Here is a 21,058-nt window from a genome sequence, read left to right as displayed (position 1 = left end):
TAAGAAAAATTATTTACTAAACTTGAACAACAACCTATGAAATTACCTCCATGAAGCAAGAATTTTCACAAATACATGTACTATATTTGAAGAGGGTTGGGCTCCAGTGATAAGACTCAGAAGAACCATGGAGTCTTTAGGGTCTTCTTGAACAATTAAACTCCTGCTGTTCTTATTTTTTCTTCTAAAGTTTACTGTACATCACTCTCCTTGGAACTACTGTAATTTCAGTGTGTGCTTGTGGAATTAGTCCTTGATTAGCTAAGCTACAATGACTCTGTTGGCCTTTGGGTGACAGTCAACAATAACAATTCCTGGCATGCTAGTTTTGTCGCATTTACGAAAAATTGCACTGTATAATGGAGCTTTGTAAGAGAGTCAACTTCAGAACTCCTACTGAGGGAAAAGTCTGACCAAAACGTAGTCATAAGCTCCTCTCTCCTGAGTGGTGGTTACTTGTGTTTTGTTCCAGTCGCAGTATTGTGCCTTTTTGTTCTTTCTAGTGGCTTATTAGTTGTACATGTGCCTATGTAGTCCATATATTGCTTTTGCCAGTTGATAATTCAAGTATATATTTTAATTATTATATTTTTGAGGAAATGCTAAACCCAAAGGGGTCATACAGCACCTGGTATTGTAGTTTTAGCTAATTTGCCTTATTTTACTAATAAGTTGAAGCTCCTAGTTCTCCTGTTGTCCCTCCATGGTGCTCCTCTTGCTCTTCCATGGTGCTCCTCTTGCTCTTCCATGGTGCTCCTCTTGCTCTTCCATGGTGCTTCTGTTGTCCCTCCATGGTGCTCCAGTTGCCCTTCCATGGTGCTCCTTTTGCTCTTCCATGGTGCTCCTCTTGCTCTTCCATGGTGCTCCTCTTGCTCGTCCATGGTGCTCCTCTTGCTCTTCCATGGTGCTCCTGTTGCTCTTCCATGGTGCTTCTGTTGTCCCTCCATGGTGCTCCTCTTGCTCTTCCATGGTGCTCCTCTTGCTCTTCCATGGTGCTTCTGTTGTCCCTCCATGGTGCTCCTCTTGCTCTTCCATGGTGCTCCTCTTGCTCTTTCCATGGTGCTTCTGTTGTCCCTCCATGGTGCTCTAGTTGCCCTTCCATGGTGCTCCTTTTGCTCTTCCATGGTGCTCCTCTTGCTCTTCCATGGTGCTCCTCTTGCTCTTCCATGGTGCTCCTGTTGCTCTTTCCATGGTGCTTCTGTTGTCCCTCTGTGGTGCTCCAGTTGCTCTTCCATGGTGCTTCTGTTGCTCTTTCCATGGTGCTTCTGTTGTCCCTCCATGGTGCTCCAGTTGCCCTTCCATGGTGCTTCTGTTGCTCTTCCATGGTACTCCTCTTGCTCTTCCATGGTGCTCCTCTTGCTCTTCCATGGTGCTTCTGTTGTCCCTCCATGGTGCTCCTCTTGCTCTTTCCATGGTGCTTCTGTTGTCCCTCCATGGTGCTCTAGTTGCCCTTCCATGGTGCTCCTTTTGCTCTTCCATGGTGCTCCTCTTGCTCTTCCATGGTGCTCCTCTTGCTCTTCCATGGTGCTCCTGTTGCTCTTTCCATGGTGCTTCTGTTGTCTCTCTGTGGTGCTCCAGTTGCTCTTCCATGGTGCTCCTGTTGCTCTTTCCATGGTGCTTCTGTTGTCCATCCATGGTGCTCCTTTTGCTCTTCCATGGTGCTCCTCTTGCTCTTCCATGGTGCTCCTCTTGGTCTTTCATGGTGCTCCTCTTGCTCTTTCCATGGTGCTTCTGTTGTCCCTCTGTGGTGCTCCAGTTGCTCTTCCATGGTGCCCCTGTTGCTTTTTCCATGGTGCTTCTGTTGTCCCTCTTGGTGCTCCTTTTGCTCCTTTCATGGTGCTTCTGTTGTCCCTCTGTGGTACTCCAGTTGCTCTTCCATGGTGCTCCTTTTGCTTAACCCATGGTGCTCCTGTTGTTTTTTCCATGGAGCTCCTGTTGCTTTTTCCATGGTGCTCCTGTTGTTTTTCCATGGTGCCCCTGTTGCTTTTTCCATGGTGCTCCTTTTGCTCTTCCATGGTGCTCCTGTTGTTTTTTCAGTGGTGCTCCTGTTGCTTTTTCCATGGTGCTCCTGTTGCTTTTTCCATGGTGCTCCTGTTGTTTTTTCTATGGTGGTTCTGTTGTCCCTCCATAGTACTCCTGTTATCCTTCCATGGTGCTCCAGTTGTCCCTGTATTGTGCTCCTATTGCTCTTCCATGGTGCTCCTGTTGCTCTTCCATGGTGCTCCTGTTGCTTTTTCATGGTTCTGTTGCTCTTCCATGGTGCTCCTGTTGCTTTTTCATGGTGCTCTTCTTGCCCCTCCATGGTGCTCCTGTTGCTTTTTCATGGTTCTGTTGCTCTTCCATGGTGTTCCTTTTGCCTCTATGGTGCTCTTATTGTCACTCCATGAAGTTCCTATTCCTCTCTCTCCCCTCCACCCAATCTACCTCTCCCTCCATCCCTCCCCCTCCTCATCTCCCTCCCTCCTTCAAATCAGCTGATATCAGTGTGTCCAGTCACCAGTTGACAGCAACGGTGATGCCACCGAGTTCCTTTAACTTGTCCTTTTACTATATTTTGTCTATATTTTTTATCTTTATTCTTGAATAGAGTTTCCACTGTATCTGAAGAGTATTATTTGCAGATTCAGTTGGAAGTTAGGTTGTGATTTTATTCCTATCAGTCAAAGAAAAAAAATGGCAAGACTTGATATCTGTGACAGCATGTTGACATGTTCGATTCTTCCCTCGTCTGTGTCTTTAAATTTTCTTGATATCTCATTGCATCAAACGCTCTTTATATGTTTTTCCATTGGTAAAGGTGTATAATTTGGTGTCCTATAATGAGAAAAGAAATAGTAATACAATGAGAGTTAGTGTAAACAGCTGTACCATCACAGTAAAGTGAGAGGCAGCGATTCGAACATTCCTATCTTCAAATTACAGCCGGCCTCCGTTGGGCAATTTGTAATTTTACCGAAAATGTATCATTAGATTTTTCTTTACGTGAGTAGATCAGCGAGAAAGAACAGGATAGCGAGACAGCGAGAAAACAGGATAGCGAGACAGAGCAAGAGAACAGGAGCAAGAGAGAGAACAAGAGAGCGAGAGAGAGAACAGGGGGTGAACAGGAGAGAGAGAGAACGGGAGACTTGTCTCACACTAAGACCTACCTTGTGGTCTTGTCTCACACACATTACAGTATAAATTATGTACATTTGTAGTTACGTTCGTCAGTGATTAGTAAGATAAATAAAGACAATTTTATTAAGATGCTGACTTTATTTTTTTTAACAGTAGCGTGCTGAGTAGTGAATTCCCTATTTAAGCTTAATAAAGCCTTGAAGATACTTTAGGTGGAAATACCCTTAATAAAGCAGATGAAAATATCGATTGGATTATTATTATTACTCAGCCCTGTATGACCCTTTTGGGTTTAGCGCTTAGTTCTGATTATATTTATGGTGAATTAATAAAACATACTATGCTGGGATGTTGTGTTAGGGGTTAGTGATAGTGGGTTAGGGGTTGGTGGTTCTAAGTAAGTTTATTCAGGTATACACAAATACAGTTACATAGAATTATCATGCATAGCAGCATATGTGTAGAGAATCTGGGATAACCCAAAAAAGTCAGACAGAGTGACTTATTTCCAGTCACTACCACAGGCTGGCTCATCAAGGAAAGTGCAACAGTCTTCCCAAGGTGCACGTATATATAATTGTTGATCTGAGGGTGCTTCTTACATTGCTAAGGTTGTGCGTTGAGCTCTTAAGAGTTTCAGATATCAAGGAACTTAGCTGGCTCTCTTATATTAACGTCTTATATATTGTAAGCGCTGGTACTTGCAAGCAGGTCCCTGAGATCTGGAGAGATTTCATTCGGCGCAGCAAAAATTGGAATGTTTAATGTAGTATACCTGAGATTGTCAACACTCCAGTTAGTACCCCAGAGATTTTAAACGCTCCCTTCAGTTCACTAGAGACTGGAAATCAGAGATTGGAAATCTTCCACTCAGTTGGTATAACCTGCAAACATTTCTGTCACCTCCCTTAGGCGGTTTAGTGAAGAATTCTGCGTGGTGCTCGTCTGAAGCAAGTGTTTGTTTATGGCCTCCAGTAAATGTTTCTTGTGGGTGGTGGGTGGGGGTGTTAGAGTGGAGGTAATATTACTAGAAGTCAACTGAGAGGCGAGTGACGCTTAGTGACTTATGATGTCGTGTGTGAATAATTATTATAATCATGGAGGAGTGCTAAAATCATACGGATTATACAGTACCGGGGAGGGGGATGTAAGGTATTCAGACAATTCAAGGAACTGGAGCACAGATACAGTTCCCTAGATCAAGAGCCCCTCGCCATCGTCAAGGATCCACCCTTGAGGGGCGAGTGTGAATAAGCTTCTTCCCGGTTTCACCTTTATTAGCCTTCACACTTCTTAATGATGATGGTGGCTTGTCTCGGGAACATCAATAACTTGTAGTGTCGTATAGTGGCGCTTTTGCTGCCTAATCAGAAATTAAAATCAGATCAACTCAAAATCTTTTATTTTCACGAAGTGTAGATAGAAATTTCAGTGAGCTCATTTTGGTTACAGGTTTGATATCATTATGACAAATTAAGAGAGCCATTTAATACACAAAGCTTTTTGGCATTTTCATGTTGGTGTATAGTTGTTTGCAGTTGTATATAGTATCGAGGACGGGGCGGGAGGGAATGTCCTTGTGGTATTTTGTACAAAATCCCGATTAGCCGGGCTTTGATGGCTCTATATACAGCAAGAGGCGTGGAGTTAAAAGATAAAGAATCACACATAAAGTGGGAGTTGTCACAGTTGCTCTTTGCTGATGACACTGTGCTCTTGGGAGATTCTGAAGAGAAGTTGCAGAGATTGATGGATGAATTTGGTAGGGTGTGCAAAAGAAGAAAATTAAAAGTGAATACAGGAAAGAGTAAGGTTATGAGGATAACAAAAATATTAGGTGATGAAAGATTGGATATCAGGTTGGAGGGAGAGAGTATGGAGGAAGTGAATGTATTCAGATATTTGGGAGTGGACGTGTCAGCGGATGGGTCTATGAAAGATGAGGTGAATCATAGAATTGATAAGGGGAAAAGGGTGAGTGGTGCACTTAGGAGTCTGTGGAGACAAAGAACTTTGTCCTTGGAGGCAAAGAGGGGAATGTAAGAGAGTATAGTTTTACCAATGCTCTTATATGGGTGTGAAGCATGTGTGATGAATGTTGCAGCGAGGAGAAGGCTGGAGGCAGTGGAGATGTCATGTCTGAGGGCAATGTGTGGTGTGAATATAATGTAGAGGATTCGTAGTTTGGAAGTTAGGAGGAGGTGCGGGATTACCAAAACTGTTGTCCAGAGGGCTGAGGAAGGGTTGTTGAGGTGGTTCGGACATGTAGAGAGAATGGAGCGAAAGAGTGACTTCAAGAGTGTATCAGTCTGTAGTGGAAGGAAGGCGGGGTAGGGGTCGGCCTAGGAAAGGTTGGAGGGAGGGGGTAAAGGAGGTTTTGTGTGCGAGGGGCTTGGTCTTCCAGCAGGCATGCGTGAGCGTGTTTGATAGGAGTGAATGGAGACAAATGGTTTTTAATACTTGACGTGCTGTTGGAGTGTGAGCAAAGTAACATTTATGAAGGGGTTCAGGGAAACCGGCAGGCCGGACTTGAGTCCTGGAGATGGGAAGTACAGTGCCTGCACTCTGAAGGAGGGGTGTTAATGTTGCAGTTTAAAAACTGTAGTGTAAAGCACCCTTCTGGCAAGACAGTGATGGAGTGAATGATGGTGAAAGTTTTTCTTTTTCGGGCCACCCTGCCTTGGTGGGAATCGGCCAGTGTGATAAAAAAAAAATATACAGCAACATCCACTTTGATCAGGCAATCAAGTGTGGCCTAAGCCAGGCTTCGAAAGTAAAATCCTGGAAATTGGTCGCAGGTATAAGTCTTAAGTGTATCAGAAAAGGTAGTTTATAATGATAAGTGTGTAAATAAAACATAAGCAACATTAGAATTATAAAGCCACCAGATGCTTTATCAGTGTAATGATTGATGAAGCCCCCTGGTGGCTTTGTGGATCATTGGATTGATAATGTCACTAGGGACTTTATCATTGGATTGATAAAGTTCCTGATGGACAAAACGTTTCCTTATTAATGTTTGCATACGTTGCACGTCTTACACAGATATTCCTCTTTCATTGTTATCATGTGATGAGTGGCCGTGTAATGTTAAAATCGTGGGGTGTCTTGTCAGTGTTGATGTGGTTGGATTTAAGTGCAACTATAACTTCGTCATGGTACTTTGTTCTAACTAGACCTTTTATAATCTTGTTTTATAGCAGCTTTTTGTCAGTTGGTTTGTCGTGGGACGCGCTCTTGTGTTTACGCAAGGCTTCAACTGCAGCAGCAGCGGCGGCAGCAGCTTGCCTCTTCTCAACTGTCACTACCAGAGCCACCTGGAGAGCGATGATGACACCCACTACTATGATTCCCCACGTGAAGGGTTCCATCCTGCAGTATCTTCTTTCCTTCTGATGTCTCTTGGGAACTAGCAGTATCTGCTTTACTCTCTCACTTGCTTGAGCAGCTTGATATCTTGGTGTTTTTTAAGGGTCGTTGGATGGATGATGATGTATTGCGGGGATCGTTGGATGAAAAATGGTGCGTTGCGGGGGTGATGGATGGAAGATGTTGTTTTGCGGGGGTGGTTGGGTGGAAGATGGTGTGTTGCGGAGGGTCGTTGGATGGGTGGTACGTTGCTGTGGTCGTTGGATGGATAATAGTGTTGTGGGGGATGGTTGGATGGAAGATGGCGTGTTGAGTGGAAAAAATGGTGCGTTGTAGGGGTCGTTAGATAGAAGACGGTGTGTGATAACGGGAGTTCTCTTCTCTGGGATTTGGAGAGTGCAATGAGAAAATGCTTCGTGAAAAGAGTTCTTGTTTGATGGATTGTTTGTCGAAAGATTCGAGTGTTCTGGACGAATGGTTGGTTAAAACACTGGTTTTAACTACTGACTGGCCAGCCCATTTTCACCGAGAAGAATTCACGTTCAGAATTCAACATTGCTCGTTGTTCCTGGCCCGTCCGGCTGATGCATTGACTCGTAGGCCACCCTGACTAGCGACTAGTCACCCTTCAGGGCTGACGTTTTAGGTCCTGTAGGGAGTAGAACCAAAATTTAGTTAACATTGCCAGTAAAGTATATTCGGTTATTCTGACCTAGGTAATTTACATATATGTTGCTATGTAAGAAAATTGTAATCACCTAAAACTAGTGGTATTGTACTTGTGTATAATTGTGCCTAAATAAGCTTACATTGGTTGTATTTATTATTTCTACGCGGAACCTAATTAAGGTGCGACTCACCCTTAAGCCTTCGTGTTCTGCTTGAAGAAAAACCTCACAAAGAGAACGTTCTTGCCGTACAGTGTACGAAAAAAAGTGGCTCAATTAGTGGTGATTGAGTGTGAACACAGGAGCCATGTTAGTGTGCGGGGAGGTGCGTGTACCCACCACCAGTGTGTGTGTCTCCTCAATATATAACAACATGTGGGAGTTCTTGCTACTCAAGGGGGAGGCAGGAGGACGAGTGCTAACCTGGAATCATAGCTCACACAATATTTTTGTTAGGCTTTAGAATGTCTTTGCTGTTGCTTTAGTAGGCAAGAAAATTATTAGCCTTGGGAAAACGCTATACCCATCAGTCATACAGCGCCTAGGGAATACCTTGAAGGATGAAAAAAAAAAGAACAGCATTATAATGCAATCCTTTATTGACAATGTTTTGCCCACACTGGGCGTTATCAAGACAAGGGATTACATTATACTCCTTTTTTTTTTTTTTCATCGTGTTGGTATTTTGTCATTTGCCTCCATACTTGAAAGATGTTTCATGGAATTAACGCCCATTTCCCCCGCGGCCTAGTCCCAGACACAGCCTCCTGTTGGATCAAGGTCTTATTAACCAGGCTGTTACTTCTGGCCACACGCAGTCCAGCGTACGGACCACGGCCCGGGAGTTAATTAGGTTTATGGCAAGGAAATGGTAGCTTTAATTCCTTAAAGAGTAATTTACCAACATCAAGGCACCACCCATGGAAAATCGTCAGGGAAGATAAGATGAAGCTGCTGTATTTCAAAATATGCATATGGCGTTCATCTTAAAATCCCTGGATTTTTTTTTTCTAAATCTTAGCCTGTTTATTAAATGATCAAGCTTCTGAAGCTAGATCGTTATACCCCATTACACCCCCGAACACACTGAAGCTTGTGGGAATAAGGCACAGATGCATAATCAAGATATTTATGGAAGATATTTCGATACTGGTAGCTGTATCAGTCCTGTTTGGATTAATAAAGCCACCAGTGGCGTACCGTCCTTCACTGTCTTGATTGTGCATACCTGGAGTGTACCTGGAGGGTATTCCGGGGATCAACACCCCTGCGGCCCGGTCCACCACCAAGCCACCTGGTGGATCAGGGCCTAATCAACCAGGCTGTTACTGCTGGCCGCACGTAGTCCAGTGTACAAACCACAGCCCGGTTGATCCGGCACCGACTGTAAGTATCTGTCCAGCACCCCTCTTGAAGGCACCCTGGGGCCTATTGGTAATTCTCCTTATGCATGGTGGGAGGCTGTTGAACAGTCTTGGGCTCCGGACACTTACGGTGTTTTCTCTTAATGTACCAATAGCGCCCCTACTTTTCATTGGGGGTATTTGGCACCGCTTGCCCAGTCTTTTACTTTCATAGGGAGTGATTTCTGTGTGCAGATTCGAGAACATTCGGGAAAGCAGGCGAGATATATATATATATATATATATATATATATATATATATATATATATATATATATATATATATATATATATATATATATCGCCTGCGTTCCAGATAGCACAAATCAAGTGATTCCAGGCGTTCCCAGTAGTTGAGGTGTTTGATGAAACTTATATGTGCAGTAAAGGTTCTCTGTACACTCTTTAGATCTGCAGTTTCACCTGCTTTGAACGGAGATGTTAATGTACAGTAGTATTCCAGCCTAGAGAGAACGAGTACCTTACCTTTGATATACGTTTGAAGAGTTTCGAGAGTTTCACTGCTCTCGGAGCCCGGCCATGGGTCAGGCTCGTCTGGTGCTTGCCTGGTAGACCTGGCTGTTGCTGCTGGAGTTCCGCTGCCCCACATATCCATCACAGCCTGGTGGATCTGGCATCTGGTGAAAATACTTGTCCAGTTTCCTCTTGAAGGCTTCTACACTTGTTCCAGCCGTGTTTCTGATGTATTCTGGTAAGATGTTGAATAGTCTGGGACCCCGGATGTTGATACAGTGTTCCCTTATTGTCCCCACCGCACCCCTGCTCTTCATTGGGTTTATTTTGCACTTCCTCCCATATCTCTCGCTCCAGTATGTTATGGCAGTGTGCAGATTTGGGACTAAGTCCTCGAGCACTTTCAAGGTATATATTATCACGTATATCTCTCTCCTCCGCTCCAATGAGTACATGTTCAAGACTTGAATGCGTTCCCAGTAATTTAGGTGCTTTACTGGCTCAATGTGATCCGTAAACCATCTCTGTATTTGTTCCAGCTCTGATATTTCTCCAGCTTTGAACGGGCCCGTCAGCACTGAGCAATATTCTAAACGAGGGAGCACTAGTGATATGAAGAGTGTCACCATCGGCATTATTTCCCTTGTTTTGAAAGTTCTTAGTACCCACCCCGTCATCTTCCTGGCTGTCGTGATCTTTGTCTTATTATGGTCTTTAAAAGAAAGGTCAGCTGACATAATTATTCCCAGGTCTTTTACGTGTTCCTTTCGTTCTATTTGGCGACCCTCTTGAGTTTTGTATATAGTGTTCCTTTTGAGTTCTTCATTCTTTCCATATCTAAGCAGCTGGAACTTACCACAGTTGAACTGCCCACTGAAAAACGCTGCTTATGTCTTCCTGTAATTTTTCAGTGTCCTCTACCGTAGTGACTTTAATGCTTATTTTATGTCATCTACAAATGATGATACAAAAGTGTGAGGATGTATGAGGATGAGAAACAGCAGAGGTGGCAGGACAGTGCCTTGGGGCACTGAGCTTTTTATCTCGCTGATGCTGTAACTTGCTCTGTTTATTACTACTTTTTGTGTTCTGTGTTAGGAACCCGAAAATCCATATGCCTACCTTCCCCTTAATGCCCATGACCCTCATTTTGTGCTCTATCACTCCATGATCGCATTTGCAAAATTTGCGTAAATCACATCTGCGTTTTAGTCGTCTTCCAACGCCTCCGTAATTCTGTCATAATGGTTCAGCATCTGTGATTTGAAGAGGATCGGTATAAAAGCTTAACTGTAATCACTGGACGAATATCATGATGTTCAACGGTAAGAGTCTGACTGCTACGGGGAAAAGAAAGGAATACTGGACACAAAACAGGTAATTTTTGTAGAGGACTAAGAGAAGAGGAAAAGGGAATCTTGAGTCTTGGTCTAAGACATGACTGCTGGGGACGGGGGGAAGGATGATTCCCGGTGTCATCAACATATATACCAGATATGAATAATAATTTCGAACGCCTTGGTATTGTTACATTCAAGGTATACAGTACCGACAAATTGATGAATAAGAGGTGTTGCACGTGTATCATATTCATCAAATGCCGTAGTGTTGAAACACCACGATCAGAAGTAACAATCTGGAAAATATGGTTATGAGAGCTTATCAAACCCGGGAAATCCAATCATTTATGAACACTGGAAGTCCTGTCATTGATAATGTCTTTTCAAGGCCCCTGTACCGCCGCTGCGTCTATAACACTCCCAGGTATTCACATTCACCTGCAAGTCAAGTCACACCTGATATTCCATCTAGGGTGTATACAGAGATCTTGAACGATATATAAAAATCCCATCAGAGAAGGTGACTTGATGCTGGTGATTGGCTCTTGATTCAAGGAATTAGTCACTGAATGAAACGTGATTGCCTCCAAGTCTCCAAGCGCTGCATGTTCCCAACGGCTTTAGTGTTTCTCCATAAATATATATCATAGACGTACTGTGGCCTTCGTGAAGCCTTTCAGTCTTTTGCAACAGAATTTACCATGGGAAATACGTGGAGGATATAATGTATTTGATGGAGAAATAGAGTAAATGTGTAGGATAATAGTACCAGTTGTATACAATGCCGACAAGTTGATAATAAGACACATGCAACACTGCCGTATTTATTCTCGAAACCCTTCGCCTATACGAGACTTCTTGAGTCATTACAGTGACTAAAATTGAAGAATACGGTAATAGCTAGGGTAATGCCCATTGAAAAGTCGGGATGTCGTAAGTACAATTAAGGAATAATAGCAATATCAAAAGTGGAAGACTATTTACATGATACATAAAAAAAAAGCTTGTGAAACAATGGTAAAAATCTTAACAAAGAAGAAATTTGCTACGCTTGACGCAGTAGCGGGAGTCATGCACACTGGTCACATGCTTTATTCTATTTTGCTGCCTCTAAATGCTTAATTCCTTCACTTTTTTTTATTCTTTCTTCCCCTCGGCATTTTAAAGTAATTGATATTTATTTATTTTCTTTAATAACCCAGCATTGTCAACATCTTTTCTGCCGCATAACGCTTCCTCCTCAATCCCATTTCTTTCTCCATTGTTTCAGCACTTTGAACACTTCTGATTATTGCCTTAGCATTCCAAATGGATTATATTCTTATTTTTTTTCCATTGCCTTAGCATTTTTTATGAATAATATTTCTTATACTTGCCTCAGCATTTTGTATGGATGACTATTTTATGTTGGCACAGAGGATGCTAGACTCGTGCAGGATAAACTGTCGTGTTACCCACAAGTGTAAAAACCAAAGACACAAAAGGTGTAGAATAAGATTTTATTGGGACAACGTTTCTCTCGATGTGAACTTGATAAAGTTCTACGTAGAGCGAAATGTTGTCCCAGTCAAAGTTTGTCCTGCAACTGGGTGTCACTTGTCTGCATAGACTCGTGTAAAAAAATCAGAAGCAATGCAGTGTGATATTCTTTTATAAACCGCTCCTCCGTATTTTTGGTGGGGTGTTCCTGTAGGCTGGCCTCTCGCTGCCCGAACACTGCCGACCCATGGTAGCTACACCACCAACCACCACAACCACCACCACTTGCTTCTTTTCACGACCGCGAGAGAGAGAGATAGAGAGAGAGGCAGTGATGGGCATGTCGGGAGAATGGTTGCAGGTTGGTGACGTCTTGAGTTTCATGTTGTTTGGGGGCAGGCAAGGAGGAATGAGAGGGAAGAATGCTAGGGGTGTAAATACTGGGGCAAGGAGGAATGCCTGCGGCAGGATTGATGGGTTGAGTTGTTGGAACAAGAAAGAAGGTATGGTGAAAGATGTGATGGAAAGGTGCAGAGTTACGAGGACGTGAACCCGAGGTAATAAATGAAGAACATGAGGGCAGTGATAGGGGAAAATGAGAGGTGGGGTGGGAGATGGATGCGAGGAAGAGGGGTGGGGTAGATGGGAGTGTGAGATGGACGCATGTGAGAGGGGGGGGGGGGTAGTGTGTGACAGGTGCATGCAAAAGGGGTGGGGCAGAAGATGAATGGGGTGTGATGGGCGCATGTAAGAGGGGTGGGGTAGGAGAGGGGTGGGATGAGAGATGGTAGTGTGTGTGAGGGATAATGTGAGATGGGTGAGTGTGAAAGGGGCGGGGTATAAGAGGGTGAATATGAGAAGGTGGAATGGGAGGTGGGTGAGTATGAGGGGTGGGGTATAATAAGGTATGAGGTGGGGTGGGAGATGGGTGAGTGAGAGAGGGTGGGTATAAGGGGGGGATGAGTATGAGAGGGTGGGGTATAAGAGGGTGAGTATGAAAGGGTGGGGTGGGCGATGCGAGTGAGAGGGTGTGGTGGGACATGGGTGAGTGTGAGAGGGGTGGGGTGTGAGATGTGAGAGGGGTGGGGTATGAGATGGGGAAGTGTGAGAGGGTGGGGTATAAGAGGGTGAATATGAAAGGGCGGGGTGGGCGATGCGAGTGAGAGGGTGGGATGGGAGATGGGTGAGTGTGAGAGGGGTGGGGTGTGAGATGGGCGAGTGTGAGAGGGGTGGGGTGTGAGATGGGTGGGGTATAAGAGGGTGAGTGTGAAAAGGTGGGGTGGGAGATGGGTGAGTGTGAGAAGGGCAGGGTGTGAGATGGGCGAGTGTGAGAGGGTGGGGTGGGAGATGGGCGAGTGTGAGAGGGGGGGGTATAAGAGGGTGAGTATGAGAGGGTGGGGTGGGGGATGCGTGAGTGTAAGAGGGTGGGGTGGGAGAAGGGTGAGTGTGTGAGGGGTGGGGTGTGAGATGGGCAAGTGTGAGAGGGGTGGGGTGGGAGATGGGTGAGTGTGAGAGGGGTGGGGTGGGAGATGGGTGTGTGAGTGGGGTGGGGTGGTAGATGGGTGTGTGTGAGAGGGGTGGGGTGGGAGATGGGTGAGTGTGAGAGGGGTGGGGTGGGAGATGGGTGAGTGTGAGAGAGGGGTGGGGTGTGAGATGGGCAAGTGTGAGAGGGGTGGGGTGGAAGATGGGTGAGTGTGAGAGGGGTGGGGTGGGAGATGGGTGAGTGTGAGAGGGGTGGGGTGGGAGATGGGTGAGTGTGAGAGGGGTGGGGTGGGAGATGGATGAGTGTGAGAGGGTGGGGTATAAGAGGGTGAGTATGAGAGGGTGGGGTATAAAAGGGTGAGTATGAGAGGGTGGGGTGGGAGATGCGTGAGTATGAGAGGATGGGATGGGAGATGGGTGAGTGTGAGAGGGTGGGGTATAAGACGGTGAGTATGAGATGGTGGGGTATAGAGGGTGAGTATGAGAGGGTTGGGTGGGAGATGCGTGAGAGTATGGGATGGGAGATGGGTGAGTTTGAGAGGGTGGGGTGTAAGAGGGCGAGTGTGAGAGGGTGAGGTGTGAGATGGGATGGGAGATGGGTGAGTGTGAGAGGGTGGAGTTGGAGATAGGTGAGTGTGAGAAGGGTGAGGGCATGAGATGGGCGAGTATGAGAGCATGGGATGGGAGATGGATGGGTGTGAGAAGGGTGGGGTAGGAGATGGGTGAGTGTGAGACGGGTGGGTTGGGAGGTGGGCAAGTGTGAGAAGGGTGGGGGTGTGAGATGGGTGAGTGTGAGAAGGGTGGGGTGGGAGATGGGTGAGTGAGAGTGGTGGGGGTGTGAGATGGGTGAGTGTGAGAGGGGTGGGGTGTGAGATGGGCGAGTGTGAGGGTGGGCTATAAGAGGATGGGGTGGGAGATGGGGGGGGTGTGAGGTGGGTGAGAGAGGGGTGGAGTAGGAGATGGGCGAGTATGAGAGGGGTGGGGTGGGAGATGGGTGAGTGTGAGAGGGGTGGGGTGTGAGATGGGCAAGTGTGAAAGGGCGGGGTATAAGAGGGTGAGTGTGAGAGGGGTGGGGTGTAAGTGGGTGAGTGTGAGAGGGTGGGGTGTGAGATGGGATGGGAGATGGGTGAGTGTGAGAAGGTAGGGTATAAGAGGGTGAGTATGAGAGAGCGGGGTGGGAGATGGGTGAGTGTGAGAGGGATGGGGTCCGAGATGGGTGAGTATGAGAGGGTGGGATGGGAGATGGGTAGGTGTGAGAAGGGTGGGGTGGGAGATGGGTAGGTGTGAGAAGGGTGGGGTGGGAGATGGGTGAGTGTGAGAGTGGTGGGGGTGTGAAATGGGCGAGTGAGAGGGGTGGGGTGTGAGATGGGTGAGCGTGAGAGGATGGGATGGGAGATGGGTGAGGGTGGGGTGTAAGAGGGTGAGTGTGAGAGGGTGGGGTGTAAGAGGGTGAGTGTGAGAAGGGTGGGGTGTGAGAGGGTGGGGTGTGAGATGATTGTGTGTGAGATGGGATGGGTGATGGGTGAGTGTGAGAAGGTTGGGTATATGAGGGTGAGTATGAGAGAGTGGGGTGGGGTGGGAGATGGGTGAGTGTGAGAAGGGTGAGGGCAAAAGATAGGCGAGTATGAGAGGGGGTGATGGGAGATGGATGGGTGTGAGAAGGGTCGGGTGGGAGATGGGTGAGTGTGAGAGGGATGGGGTGGGAGATGGGTGAGTATGAGAGGGTGGGATGGGGGATGGGTAGGTGTGAGAAGGGTGGGGTGGGAGATGGGTGAGTGTGAGAGTGGTGGGGGTGTGAGATGGGCGAGTGAGAGGGGTGGGGTGGGAGATGTGAATGTGAGAGGGGTGAGGGCATAAGATAAGGGAGTATGAGAGGGGGGGGGATGGGAGATGGATGGGTGTGAGAAGGGTCGGGTGGGAGATGGGCGAGTGTGAGAGGGATGGGGTAGGAGATGGGTGAGTATGAGAGGGTGGGATGGGAGGTGGGTAGGTGTGAGAAGGGTGGGTTGGGAGAGGGGTGGGCTCTGTGAGGGGTGAAGGTTGAGAAAGGACTGTGAAGGGTGGGAGAGGGGAATGTGAGAGGGATGAGTGTGAGAAGGATGAGAAGGGGAGAATGAGAGGGATGAGTGTTAGGGGATTGGGAGAGGGGTGGGGGTTGAGATGGTTGAGTATGAGGGGTAGGGTGGGGATTGAGAGGGGTGAGTGTGAGGGGTGGGGTGGGTGTTGAGAGGGGTAAGTGTTAGGGGTGGAGTGGGAGAGGGGTGACACAAATTGCTGAAGACATAATACGACTATTGATTCATTATACAGACTATTAAGCAAGTCATTATATAGACTATTAAGTGAGTCATTATACAGACTGAGGGTTAATACCCTAGTTAATGTGCTTCACTGTTGTGACATCAAACTCTGTCAGTATTTATGTAACCCCCACTCTGCTAAAACAAGGCAGTAATAGTATGCCCGTGCACTGTGCCCCAACCCCTCCCCTCACATACCTTATTGAGACAGTCTTAGACTTAAATGACATCCCCAAATAACCACTGAAATTGATCTCTTTTGCAAAATTGGTAGTAAAACAATCATGAGGCACTGATATCGTACATAATCTGAAATTTTTAAAGAGTTTAAAGAAATAATATTGCAAGAAAATTATTTCACTTAACAGAGAACAATTTGAATTTATCATAGGATTCTCCTGCATTTAGCAACAGCTAGACAACTGCCACACAATTTTGGATGCACAGGAGGACATACAGCATAAAAACAATACTTACACAGTGTACTACTATAACTTTCAAAGTGTGACTTTGGTGTACACATAAATTATGTGCAACATGACTTAACTGGAAATATGTAAAGATCAAGTATACATCTTCAGTTTTATACTAAACTGGAATCAGAATAATTCAACAGTGCACTATCTGAAGCCTCCGCTGTGAAGGGTTGTGTTCCTCGAGGTGCAGTACTCGCCCATTACTTTTTCATATCTTCCCTACGTGAAAATATTAACCATAGTGCATGTCATCCTTTGCAGACAATAATTCTGTATATTTTTTGTATTAGAAATAGAGATAAATCATAGAACTATATCATCCTTTACAAATAATAATAGAATTTTTATTAGAATAGGAGCCATTGAGGACATAGCAGACTTACATAAACAAAGTTATCCAGTGAACCACAGAAAACAAAATGATGATCAGTGAGGGCATACAGTATTACAGCTGAAATGTTATGGGAAGACTTTGTGAAATCATGAAAAAACAATAATAAACCATGTTCAGCAATTACTGAAGTCATAAGAGCTGGTGACTTTTTTTTTCCAAACTCTGCTTATTCTATTAATCGCAAGGAACGTATCAGTCATTTGCACAGATTCTACAAACTTCTAAAAAAAAAGATAGAGATGGACAGCATCAATATGCATTTGGCAGCCAGGCCTGAATTCTGGAGTTTTATGCTTATCAAGGCAAAATACCACTAGGATGAGCACTGCTTTTTTTTTTTTTTTTTTTTAAGCAAAATCTTAGATTAGGTGAAACCCAAGAAGCCCTGAGAGATATAGACATAACGTCCTTTGTAAAGAAAGGAGGCAACAGAGCAAGGGACAAAATAAAATTGATCAGTAGCAGTAACATCACACACACTAATAAGAAGTCAGCAAGTGCTGAAATATCAGCTTCCATAAGGCCAGGAATTTAGTGTAACCATTCTTGAGTAATTAGGAGATGACACCAGGAGCCACAACTCAACTCTGACAGTCACAACTAGGTGAATGCACACCTCTCATTTATATGATAGACTAAACAAAAGCAGGTGTTAGTCAACTGTTGTATCACATCCTCATAAACATATGTGAGAAATATTTATTCCTGCAGGAATGTCATAACCTGTGTAAGAAATCTGCACTCCTGTGTGTAAGAAACTCCAGTGGTACCTACTTGAAGTATCCAAGTATTGGATTAAAGGCATTCATGTACCTAGTGATGTTTATATAGAAAATAAATAAATAAATAAATAAAAGATTTCCACCATCATATGGAATAAAGTGGCAGCACACTGCCTATATACAGTTTTATTAAAAAAAAAAAAAAAAGAAGGTCCCCACTGTTCTCCCTCACAAATATTTCATCCCCTATTCCCTCTCCTTCACCTTGCTCCTCTCCTATCTCTTATATTCCACCACTCTTCCCTTTTCTACTTGCCACTGCCTTTTCATTTCCTTATTCACTCTGAATCACCCTTCCTGTCCCTCTACACCACACACTCCATCATTATCACCCACCCTTCCATATCTCCAACATCTGCACTTTGATCCTCCCTTTGTGTTCCACCTTCTCCATTTCCATCATCTTCCAACACTATACCATTCTCCATTTGCCCCTCTTTTTTCCTGTATTACCTTCCTTCTCTTGCCTCCAATCTACATTCTTCTACACTTTACAAGTTCCACAATCCTTCCCCACTCCCACCACCTTCCCTCTCCCTCACAGTCAATTAACTTTTCTCTTCCACTTCTCACCTTGTTGTCTTTGGTTCACTAGTAGACATTGTTTATATTGGTATACATCCTTAAAGGTAGATTCCTTGATGCTCATGAAGGCCTTTTGATCCAAGGAATTGGAGTTACCATCCCCTATTCTGGACTGAATCAGACTGCCTTCCATTTTCCTGGCACATGACCATTACTTCCCCAGAAATATAATAATATAATAACACTGTCTTGGATGTTCGCTGCTGTCTCAAGTGGACGCCACTCCTACATGTAATATAGTATTGTCTATGATTGATGATAGTACACTGGTTTTTTTTTTATCTTGCTCTATGTCAGGTATGAGAAAGAAGAATTAATTGCAACTATGGAGCTGGACACACAACAAGGCTGAGGGACTGACTTCCTCAAGCTTCTTTACTTCATGGCTGAGGGATTTATCACCTCATACCTACATCTCCACTACTTTTGTTGTCTCTGTATTTTAACTGAGGAAGCCTGCTTAGCAGGTGAAATGTCTTGTCAATAATTTACCATACTATCATATATGTGTCTTATTCATCCTCTTGTCAGCATTGTATACCATAAATATAATGAGATTGAGAAAGAATTTGAGCAATAACTGTCCCTTGAAGATAGTTTTCCAAGGCAAAAGTGTGTTGCATGGCAAAATGCTGACATGTTGACTAACAGATATTTATTATGCAACATTTCACTCAAAACTTAATCTTTTTAACCCATCACTAAAAGGCTCACCCCTCAAAGGATGTTTCTTGTTACTTATGAGGGGCTCTTGATTAGAAAATTGAACTTTTCTTTCCTTCGGTCAAACCTGATTTCATCCCATTTCTTCAGGTGCTGTATGACCCTTACACTCCTACAAGTTGACTGCTTCCCCCTACATATAATAATAATAATTTTAAAATCTCACTTTTGAGTGAAAGGTTGACAGATAGTGTTGTTCAGCTATAAGTGCCACCTTATAACCTCAAGGTGGAGGCTGTTGAATTAACTTTGTTAGCGTGACTGTTACTCTTCGAGTCCAATAATTCATTTTCCATGCATTTTGAACATAATTGCACGTTAGTTACACATATGAAAAGCTCGTTGTTTGTGTATATTGTGTGTGCATTTGCCTGAATTTCAGTGTGTTCATAACTATGTAGTATTAATAGTGCAGTATGTATGAGAAGCAGGAGCACCTTTGCACGAACCATGTTCTGGGTTTTGTAAATGTTATGATTACAGTACAGTGGTCCCTAGAGTTACGAAGGTCTTGAGTTATGATTTACCCTCATAAACGAATTTAGTTTTGAGTTGTGATGAAAATTTTGAGTTGCAATATGCATTTGTAATTTAATTACACCATGCAAAAGTGTTATCAGGTCATCATGGCTAGCACTAAAGAGCTCAGTAAATAGGCAATGTCTTTGAAGATCAAGCAAGAAATTGTGGAAAACTTGTTGAAGGAGTTAGAATTAGTGCATTGGTGTGTGAGAGTGGCTTTCCACAATCAACCAAAAAGAAATTCTCAAAGAATATTAAAGTGGCTGATGAATCTAAGCTGGTAAAAAATGACAGAGAAATTATCATAGGGACCACTGTACATAACACACTTTAGAAATTCTGATTTGTAATAGTGAGACATACCTGTGATGTGTTTGAGGGTTATTCTCTCCTTACATCCAAGCCTGAGGTCAGGCTTTATTTTGATTGATTGATCAACCAGATTGTTGCTGTTAGTGGCCTGCAGGTCTGCATTCCATCACAGCTTGACTGATCTGGCACATGTGGTAGATAGTGATCCACTTTCCTATTGATAACTATCAACCTTCAGTGACTAATTGTTCAGGAAAAGGTAAGATATTTCCTGTAGTTACTGGTCCAATTTATCAACATACACACTAGCCACTACTGGAAACTGCTGCTCCAAAAAAAATGAAGAATTTTCTTACCTTTGTTTTTTATCTCTGTAATGATTAGTTTGAAGTGTCTACAAGCCTCAAGAGTGTTTCTTAAATAATTGGAAATTGGACAATTTTGGTAACTCTGGCTGCACTTTTACTGTTTGAGTTTGTGAATTACAGTTCACTCTTACATTGCTTTTCGACAGATGAGGTTCAGTTTAATGTAAAGTTGCTAGAGAGGTGGTGAAGTTTGAAGTGCCCAAGGTGCAGCCAAGCAAGACTGGTGGGGAAGGTTCTGTTGGAGGGAGGTTGGTCCACCATCATCATCTAGCCCGGACATCCCACACAACTCACCGGATGTGATGACCATCCTGATAACACTACCTGTCGCTTGTCCTACTTGACAATGGAATACCCATGATACACTTTTACAAGTTCTACTCTCTCAACTTTAACTGAGGCCATGCTTCCCTAATGACCAGACAATTGTTGTCTGCAGGCCTTCATAGTCATAATAACCTGGCTGATCTTACACATCTTACAAGAACTTGTTCAGTTTCCTTTTTGAATACTTAGCTTGGCAGTGCAGTACTGTACATATTTTTTATGTCTGCTATTAGCAGATTGGAGAATTGTAAACCTTAGATGTTGATGCATTACTCTAAATCTGACTGTGCTTACAGTGTTTTGACTTGAAATGAGTATTCTCCACTTCTTGCCCATGTCACTCACATGTGTAAACTATGTGCACAGACACACACATGCACACACACAGGCAGACATGCACACACAGATAGACATACACACACACAGACATGCACACACAGACATGCATACATGCACATACACTCAGATACACAAACACAAACATGATAATACATACATATGCAGTTGTATTTTCTTTGCAACATATATTATGCCAGTTATCTGTATTTTATAGCATCCTTGTTTTTAAGTTTTTTAAAACATAATTATGCACTCAGAATGAGTGGTCATGGAGTATGGTAAATATTTATTTTGGGCAGCAGATGGTAGTACCTACCCGGAATAAAAATTTCACCTTTTCATCTCAGAGTTGCTGAAACACCTCAGTGGAACCCTCATTTTTTTTTTTTTTTGACAACCAGAATGAAATGGCAACTTTTGCTGTCATAGATATTCTACTGTGATATGTCAACTTTGGTGGTGAAAGGGATAAAATGAAATACTGTATACAGGTTACATTGTAATCATGTTTACATTTAAACAAAAGATGTATCATTGTATACCATTGCAAATTTAATAGGAAAGAAACACCAGGTAAGGAATATTCAAGTTGATT

The 21,058-nt window shown here is 44.0% G+C and overlaps 1 protein-coding gene and 1 non-coding gene across 14 annotated transcripts in view; one reads left to right on the top strand and one right to left on the bottom strand.

Moving 5' to 3' along the window:
* The window catches only part of LOC128696855 (polyhomeotic-like protein 2), a 227,155-nt gene that overhangs the window by 124,913 nt on the left and 81,184 nt on the right, over positions 1-21,058 (top strand). For 7 of the 12 annotated variants that reach the window (XM_070096168.1, XM_070096164.1, XM_070096161.1 and 4 more), the window contains one exon: positions 12,068-12,214. The exons of 4 other annotated variants lie outside the window; for them this stretch is intronic. In XM_070096168.1, the coding sequence (XP_069952269.1) occupies positions 12,068-12,214 (147 nt within the window). Of the gene's footprint in view, positions 1-12,067; positions 12,215-18,169; positions 18,340-21,058 lie in introns of those variants that run through there. One more of the 12 variants, XM_070096171.1, reaches the window with a different exon arrangement.
* Positions 3,505-20,428, bottom strand: LOC128696856 (uncharacterized). 2 transcript variants are annotated; one of them, XR_011393442.1, is made up of 2 exons: positions 19,786-20,428; positions 3,505-7,138 (listed from the first exon to the last, which is right to left on the bottom strand). It is a non-coding gene; the product is annotated as an uncharacterized protein (transcript). The 2 variants fall into 2 exon arrangements; XR_011393441.1 differs by having other exon boundaries at positions 19,929-20,428.

Source organism: Cherax quadricarinatus, chromosome 52 (genome assembly GCF_038502225.1).
Source record: "Cherax quadricarinatus isolate ZL_2023a chromosome 52, ASM3850222v1, whole genome shotgun sequence".
Classification (NCBI taxonomy): Eukaryota; Metazoa; Arthropoda; class Malacostraca; order Decapoda; family Parastacidae; genus Cherax; species Cherax quadricarinatus.
The sequence above is the reverse complement of the archived record's forward strand: the minus strand, read 5'-3'. Positions and strand labels throughout refer to the sequence as shown.